This window comes from Coturnix japonica, chromosome 5 (genome assembly GCF_001577835.2).
Source record: "Coturnix japonica isolate 7356 chromosome 5, Coturnix japonica 2.1, whole genome shotgun sequence".
In the NCBI taxonomy this organism is placed as follows: Eukaryota; Metazoa; Chordata; class Aves; order Galliformes; family Phasianidae; genus Coturnix; species Coturnix japonica.
In genome coordinates this window covers 41254847-41263900 of record NC_029520.1, presented here as the reverse complement: position 1 = coordinate 41263900, position 9054 = coordinate 41254847, and the positions used below count along the sequence as shown (strand labels likewise).

The 9054-nt window shown below is 32.4% G+C and overlaps 1 protein-coding gene across 5 annotated transcripts in view; it reads right to left on the bottom strand.

Annotated features, from left to right (window-relative positions):
• Positions 1–650: 650 nt before the first annotated feature.
• Positions 651–9054, bottom strand: part of PPP4R4 (protein phosphatase 4 regulatory subunit 4) — a 60198-nt gene continuing 51794 nt past the window's right edge. For 2 of the 5 annotated variants that reach the window (XM_015865362.2, XM_015865364.2), the window contains 6 exons: positions 8121–8196; positions 7644–7721; positions 7234–7327; positions 6763–6833; positions 5939–6086; positions 651–1777 (listed from right to left, as the gene is read on the bottom strand). In XM_015865362.2, coding sequence (XP_015720848.1) covers positions 1753–1777; positions 5939–6086; positions 6763–6833; positions 7234–7327; positions 7644–7721; positions 8121–8196 — 492 coding nt within the window. In that variant the 3' untranslated portion in view covers positions 651–1752. The remainder of the gene's footprint in view (positions 1778–5938; positions 6087–6762; positions 6834–7233; positions 7328–7643; positions 7722–8120; positions 8197–9054) is intronic. The other 3 variants (XM_015865363.2, XM_015865366.2, XM_015865365.2) reach the window with 3 other exon arrangements.

Sequence of the window (9054 nt, the reverse complement as noted above, 5' to 3'; positions counted from 1 at the left end):
AACAGATGACAGACAATGCAGAACTCATTATATGCTTATAGAGAGAATAAATTGCTTGGGTTCAAGTCTAGGAAGTCACTAACTTTTCTGATGTGTTCTAATAAAGGTATCTGAGTCACAAACAAATCCTGTTCTGCAGCTGAGTACTGCTGATTTGATTTGGTTGCTGGCAGAAATCAAACTGAGAACACTGAGCAGTCTCTGGTGCCCAAGGATCACAGCTGTACCCAGCATGTTGAGGCAGCCAGCCATGGGGAAGAGAGAGTACCTGTTTGCATCAGTGAAAACAGGAGCAAAACCTGGGAAGAGCCAGCACATCTGCATTACTGAATGTCAAAAACATCACCGTACTTGAGGCAGCTTTTAAATGAATCTGATTAGCAGGAGCCCACACCAAGCTGCAGAGCAAACTGAAACTTGAGTGTTTCCACAGAATCCAAACCATGTTTATGACCAGAAAAAGAGAAAATACCTAAATCCAAATGTGGCTTAAGAGGCTGAAGTATTTAGATAATAAAACGCTACTAAATCCAACATGTTGCACTTCACACAAGACAGCATAAATCTAGCATTATTATTATGTTAAATAAATATTTTCCAAAGGTAAATGCTTTTATTTTAGTTATAAAAGATGCCCTGAGGAAAAAACATTTATTTCAAGAACATGCATGTACAGCATCGTCCTAGTTTTATTTTGAGTAAACTCATCATTCATGTTGTCACAGTATAAAAAGTAACCACACACGCATATGCATTCACAAATCAGATCATCTTTATCATACACCAACAGAGTTAAAAAAGCAGTTATTTCTAATATTAATATATTTATGTTGCTTCCATATCGAAATAGAGAAGCTTACAATAGCTTCATATGCTCTCTCTCAAGTATTGACATAATTAGAACTTTTTAAAATAGAATTGACTGTTTTTCCACAGACATATTTTGATAGAAACATCAGCATTAATACAAACAAATGCAGCTGACATCACTGAAGCATGATTGCTTGCAATAACAGCTAATTAAAAACTAGATTCATCATTATAAATTATTCAAGTGAAAATACAATTTGAAATACTAAAAATTAAAGCAAGTATTTATACAACAAAACTTATGAAATAAACTTTTTCTTTTTTTAATATCATCTGGAGACATCTCCTTTTAGATTGCTGTGAAATATATAGAATTTCTATGAACTTTACATTGTACGTGTAAAAAACTTTACCTCCAAATTCACAGTACAATGCTACTGAAGTTTGTGTTTTACCTATACGAAACAGACCAATGGATCTGGATTTTGATCTGAAATTAGGTTTGAAAGATCTTTAAAATGAGGGATTACTTTTTCATGTTCATGACAATTCCTTCTATTTCTTGAATAAAATATGGATGTTAATAATTAATAAAATTGTAAGTTGACCCAATTAAGTAATGGATATGTGCATTCTAAATCCAAGAATTTGAATTACAAAGGCATAATGGAAGAAACCAAAATCCTCTCTTTAGCTGCAGCAGTGAAAAGCACATAGCTGAAGTTGCATTTCATTACATTTCACTACAACATTAGAAGTCTGCAACCATTACATCACTTATTTTACAACTTGGGATTTTGTTTAAAAGGTAAAAGGTTTTAGCACTGCAAGATGCATTTCATCACCCCAGGCATTACAGAGTCCCATGTGCTGCTCCAGCACTATTACATGAGATTGCTGCTTCCAGAAGTCACCCATTCTCTTCTTATCCTTCCAGAAGATCTAGGAGTTTGACTTTCTGTTTTTTCTTCATGCAAAAGAAGAAACACAATAAGTCGTTGCTATATTATTAAGTAAAGCAATAAAATGTTATTGTGTGCAACATTTTATTATAACCAATTAGCGGCAGAACTATATAATCATCTGCTCAACTTCCTAAAGCAATTATATGACTGAGTGAAAAACATCATTTTAAGACACTTATGCTTAAAATTGTTATGCACCACTGTGGATATCTTACAGATCAGTTGTAGAAATCTAATAAAATATTGATATCAATTTATCATTAAGCAATTTATTTCGATGCAAAAATAAATCAACTCCCACCTTTTAAAGGACGGAAAATCGATACATCTCATTCTTGAAGTTAATTTCCACTGTTTTAATTGGAAGATTAATAAAATCTAAAGACTTACTGCATGTCCATAGACGAGATGCAAAATGATGCCTATAAAGCTGGCTATTTTTATTGGTAAATCTATAAAATACTGAAAAATACCAGCTTGTGCTAAATGTATATTGAAATTAGTCCTGCTACCGCATTACAAACTCAAGCAGAACATCAGTTCTCACTCTTCAATGAAAATGTTTAAAAGAAAACAATAAAGCAAAGCAAAAGATTAGAATTCTTTATGGACCTTGGTGCTTGCAAATCTTCTCTATTTCTGCTCCAAAACAATTTGTGTTCTGATTGGACACTCTGTTTCAGAAAGTCAAATCAGTACATTTGCTCTGTGAATTTACATGAGGTCTCTTGTGGGATAAAATAATCAGTGTTCTTTGTGACTCTTTCCTATTCCGCAAGGTTCTTAAAATCAGGCACTCATCTCTTCTGTGGCTTCACCATTAATGCTTACAGGTACAATCCTCAGCATGATTCTTTCATTTTCTGTTGCCTGCATATTACCAAAGGTCTGGCAAACAACACCAAATCTATAGGTCATTTTCCTACTACCTGTCTGTGAACACTAGAGCAGGCTTTATTAAGATTTTTTTTTTCTTCCAATTATATTATTTTCCAAGAAGAGGGAATATATTAATCTGTGTACAATTCTCTGAAGTGGAAGTAATATGGAAAGTAAAGACCTCCATTCTGCACCAAATTAACTCTGCACTTTGAAAAGTTCCTATAACATTACATGAAGTATAGGAAAAGAGAAATTCTTCAACTCTACACCTGTTGGAAGTGAATCTTTGCAGATATCCACTAAAACAGTTTAATGGAAAAAAATGAAAAATAATATTTTGCCCCAATATACATCCCTTTTAACTAAGAATCACTACTTATATTTGTTAATCTTTAATTATTAAACAATAGATTGCTTCCCCTTCTTCCATTATTCACAGACAAATGTCATTAAGTAAAAAAACCCACACTGACTAAAAATTCCCTTATTCATTCAGCAGAGTCAATAAACTAAAAGATCAGGACTTGTCAGAATGAAGATGATCAGTGCAATATTTATCGAGGACATATGTAAATTTACATCATGATATAGTATAAATATATGCTCAATTATTTTCTCACAGGTTTTCTGCCTTAATGAGTGTATTGATGACACTCATTTACAAGCATCTATTCAATTGAAACTCTACCATAGTTGTCCTATTTTACTCTCAGTGAGAGTTATTTCTGTCAATAGGATACATATTTTGATATTAATTTCTTCATTTAACTCATAAAACATTGTTTCATTGAAACAGACTCTTTTGGTTATTTTTTGTTTGTTCTTGAGATTATACATATTTCAGAAAAACATTTCCTAAGCAGAGTTTCTTAGCACCAGAATTGACTTTCTGATAAATAGAAAGTACACATAAACATATCTGCGGTCATCAAGGTCATGAAGATGCCCTTACCACCAACTATTCCTGAATTTGTACCTTCTACTATTTCCTTGTAGAACTGCTCCATTTTTTTAAATGAAACCAATTAACTACTGGTCCAGATCACAAAGGAGAAACTGACTCTACAGTGCAATAGACACTACATGAACTTGGGAGATGCGTTTTCCCATAAGAACACATAACATTAAAATGCGTGTTCAGAGCTAAATGTAGGTCATCCTAAGTCCTCTCTTCTCTCTCTAAAACTCTTTTTCTTCTCCTGGTATATCCTCTTGCTTTCTGACCCTAAGCATTTTTGGGACTTTCTGAACCAAAGAAAGCATTAGATCATTGTGCTTAATGAGATATCTACTTTCAAATAGGCTGTTAAGGTATTCATGTCAGTATAGCACACTGAGACTCGAAGCCAGGTCTCCTATTTTTCATTTTCCTGTCTGAATTCAAAGGTATTGGCTGCTCTCTATCGGTCTTTTTTTCTTTCCCTTTTTATTCAAACAAAATATGTCAGTTTTTATGTTAAGTAACAGATAGGAAAAAAACCTTTTACATAAGTGACCACCTACTGACGACCTGTGAAAAGCAAGTACTGTGGGAAGTATTTCAGAGAGTTCATTAAACTTTGCCAAGGACAGGGATAGACCGCAATTTGACTTGGCATCTTCTTAAGATAATTTTTCTGTGAAAGCAACATATACTCAACATATACTGTTCAGTTTTATTGAGTAGCCACTTTCCAACTTCTACAAAGAAAGCACAGTTTTAGAAACAATTGGTGACTGCAAGCTTGATTTCTTTCTTGTATAGTTAAGGCAATAAAATTTCAGTTGAGAAAGAATATGAGACCGCATCATAATATAATGCATACAAGTAGATGAATATAAACTGTTCAGAGAACATTTTTGATATTTTTTAAGACTTTTGAGGGTTATATTTTAGTACTTTGCAATTTTTAAGTTCACATTTGTGAGTAAAGTCAGGGGTCCTGTTTTGATTTTTTTTTATTTTTTTTTTTTTAAGGAAAACACTGAAGTTAAAAAATAGGATTTCATACACGGTTACTTCTTCTAATCACAGAATCGAGGCTAGAAAAGACCTCTAACATCATCAAGACCAACTGTCAATCCATTACCACGACGCCCACTAATCGTGTCCTTCAGCACCATACCTATACATTCCCTGAGTTTAAGTCACCAGAAAGAGTGATAGCACTATTGTTTCCCACTGACACCTGGAAAATCAGGTCTTTCCACTTCCTTGTCTAGTGTAGGCTCCATATCTCAGCTCCATGATATCTGCCAAGCAAGTCATAGCCTCAGATTTTGGACACTCCTTTCATTCTCAGTCTCTCCTACCATTTTAGACTTCCTTCCTTCCTTCAGACTTCCATTTAGTCCCTTTCTTTTCCACTAGTTGTATTTTCTATTATTCTTAAGTCTACTAGTCCCAAATAACCTCTCTTTCTTGCTGTATCTGGCTCCTACACCTTCCTTCTTCACTGTGCTTTGGCAAAGCAAGCACTTAGCAAAGAATAATCACCATTTGAGTCCAAAATTACGGCTAGTCTAATGACAGTAATTCAGAACTACAAGGTACTGTGCAAAAGGAATCCAAAAAAAAGCTAGCTACTACAGTCTACAGAGGTTTGACTGAGTAAGTGCCCAGAGATTTTCTAAAAAAATTGTTCCATTTCAATTACAGGAGCAAACACATTTACTTTTCATTTTGGTCTTACAAAACATTGAACTGTTTAGGCTAATGTTTACAGAAAAGCATTCTGAGAGAGATGCATGGGATAGATGCCTATTTTTTTTTTTTTTTTAATCTAAATGGTTAACATAAGGCAAAAAAGGCAATCTTAATAACAACTAGCATCACCAGTTCATTATAATTGTTAAAAATTCATCATGTAATGCTTAGATAGTAATACATAAACATATATAAATGCATAAGAAGAAGGAAAAGGAAAAATTAAATACATGCATTCTGTTTCTCCAACTACAGCAAGCTAAATCACAGTGACCGTAATTATTATACACCAAATGCATTATCCTTCACATTGTCTCTTTCCACCCACCCCACACTTTACCAGCTGAATTTGAACATATGCAAAGCAAATGATAGGAAATACTAATTAAAAAGGGAAGGCAGAACAATTTTAAAAGTATTTGTAATTGCAAATATCACATTTCTATCCTGTTATTTTTGCATTTGAAAACTTTGATTTAAAAACAAAAAAACAAAAAAACCCACAAAAATACAGGCTTAATTTTACAGTGCTCTTCAGAGTCCCCATTGAAGATGTTACCCATAAGTTTAATCTGACCTCTTGTCTGCCACTTACATGCTCATCTTTCGGGACTGACTTTCTTTATTTCCATTGTTCTTTTGATCAGTTGAGTTAAATGAGTTGCGAGAAGATATGAGGGAGGAACTGGAAGAGAAGGTAGCATTCCCACTATTACCAGTGGAACGAGTCCGAAATGAATCATCTGAAATAGAGCTGTAGTTTAGACAAAGAATCTTATCTGAAAACAACAAAAACAATCCCCAAAACCAGACAATGAACAGAATTAGCTGTTTTTACTATAGCAAGAGTTGGATATTTCCTACAGGGATAATGCAAAAGATTAAATTGCTGTACGTGAATAGTTTCCACTTCTTAAGTATTTTTTAAAAAATCTATTAATAATTTAATAACTACTGGTAGTGAATGGAAAAAGGTTCCTCCTAAAGAGAATTGATCTCATTCTAATCTCAGTCTAATCATCCAAACTCTTCAAAAGCAGAAAAAGAGAAAGGCAGCCTTTCAATTAATTCATTAGAAGTTGGACACTATACATCTTTTTTCATATAAGACAGGAAGAGACAAATTGCAAAAACAGCTTTCTTACTTAACTAAAATGCCAATCAAGAAATGCCAATTTCATGTTTAATTTTACTCTTTGTAACCATAACTTTAAATGAATAGGAAGTAAGGAAAAATAAATTAAAAATCAGAAAAATAGACCAACTAAACTAAAACTTAAGTGCTTAATCAAATCGGTAGCTATTGATTTATGTTCTTTAGGAATATAACACCTGTTATTATGCCTCTTTGATGGAGCCCACATACTTAACAATCTCACAAAAAACAGATATACATATAAAATGTAATAACCTACTTACCACTAAAGGATAACATACAACTCTTCCCCATTCCTGATAGTGAAGATGTATATCCTGTAGCAGAGCTTTTACTTAAAAACAAGCAAAACAAAAAATCATAATTACTCTTCTCAATATTATAAATTTCCATCCTACTGTTTGATAATATTTGACGTTATTTCTAAGTTTATCTGAAAAAAAAAATTAAATGAGAAAGTTACACTGACATTTCCTAAACAATTTAGATCAAACAATACTGAAAACAAATTCATATATGATACATTAACTTAAAAAGAATTCTAAAGAATTTGTAGTACACCTTAAAATGCTGCTTTCTCCCTTGGTTCCAAATTGTACCTTTTTACCCAATTAAACAGAGAGCTGAAAATTTGGGTCAAAAAACAGTGGGCAGAACACTAATTTTAGAGTTTCAAGTACACGTATTTCTTAACAGTTTCCTATCAGTTAAACAATTAATATAAAAAAAGATACTTAGAGCACTTGTCTATGTTGTTGTATTTTGGATGCAGTGCTTGAGTATTGAAAGACTGGCTTCGAACCAGCTTGGATTTTTTGTCTTCTTTGCCTAAAATTATAAGTAATAAACAATTTTAGCATGGAAATCATTGCATTTACTCAGTAAATAAGACCTTTTAGTATCATATTCTGTCAACCTTTGTTACCTGAAGGAACCAATACAAATACCTCTATAGTAATGAGTAAATGTTATGTTATCTATTATAGACCAAAGAATAAAATAAAACTAAAATGTAGTAAATCCATTCCATTCTAAGAACAAATTGTTTCCCTATTTGCTTAACTGAAAAACCGGCCCACAAAAATGACAGAAGGTTTGCTGGGCTTTAACTGCATTCTAGAAGGACTGTTTAAATAATCCTCACCTGTTGAGGCACCAGAAGAGTTACCAGAAGAAAGAGTCATACTTTTCACCAACACTGACGATGGTTTATTATCTCTTCCTTAAAAAAAAAAAAACACAACACAACCCTAATATAAATACTCCTCGGTGTAAAATAGATTTATCACATATTACAAGTCCAGCAGTGAGCAGAAATAATACCTAATCTGGTTCTTCTAATACTTAAGAAATACGAATGACAAGTTTTTAAATTACATTCTAAAATAAAAGATAACAGAGTACTAAAAGCCGTCAGATATTTTATTAAACTCAAAAGCTTTCCTTCTACCACAATTAGGCCAGTTTTCAGAAATGTCTTTAGAAGTACATAGAAAAAAAACTTTAATATTTCCAGAGTTCTGGCATTAACAACATAAACAGCATCTCTCCTCTGTGTCCTTGTCTTTTATCTAAATAAGAGTAAAATGCGCACAAACAACATGCATACAAATATACTTACGCTTCTTTTCAAATATTTTATCATTAACATTTGCAGATCTTCCTTCATTTTGCTGCTTCTCTTTTTCTAATTGTTCCTAAAAAATGAATAACTTACTTAAATATTACTCATCTGACAACAATAACAGTAATACTACTAATAATAACGATAATCATTTTACAACTAGGCTAGAAATCTTCCAAAAAAAAGGCATACTTCCAACTCACAAAAAAAAAACCAACAAAAAACAACAAACAAACAACCCAGTTAATTTCTGCTCTTTCCCACTGAAAAACTCTTTACTACAGAGCCTAATGAATATCCAGAGAACAAATTAAATAATACAGAGTGAAATGAGGGTACATTTACTGTATAAATCACACCAAAAAAGTTGATTTTAATTACAAAGGAGCCTTAGAGGTAAAGTTCCCATTCAAAACTTTTCTTTCATAGTCAAACATGCAGAAAATATCAAATGTGACCAAAGTACACAGAGATACTAATCCAACTGTAATTGAATATATTATTAATTCAAACATCAATAAAAAACGTTTTTCTTAAACTGTAAAGTGCATCACATACTTTTTAAAGGTCTAAAATAAGCATCCAAAGTTGGTGTGTCTTTGTGGAAAACAAAAGTATTAGAATACTTCAATTTTAGGGAATACATTTCTGCAGTATTAACTAGCCTTAGAATACCTTCCAAAAGCAGATCCACATACAATATATAGCATTAACACAGTTGTATACACAATTTTAAGCCAATACTTGTCTCAGAATTCTTGGTCCATGGCTTTCAATCTAAACTCAAAAACCTACAGTATTAGCTTATCTTCTTTACTAAATTCGAAACAGAAATGCAAAGTGAACCCAAATTATTCTAATGACATTCTTTTGTTTCAATTTAATTACTATCTGAGTGATATAAAAAAAAAAAAAAAAAAAAGTCAATCTC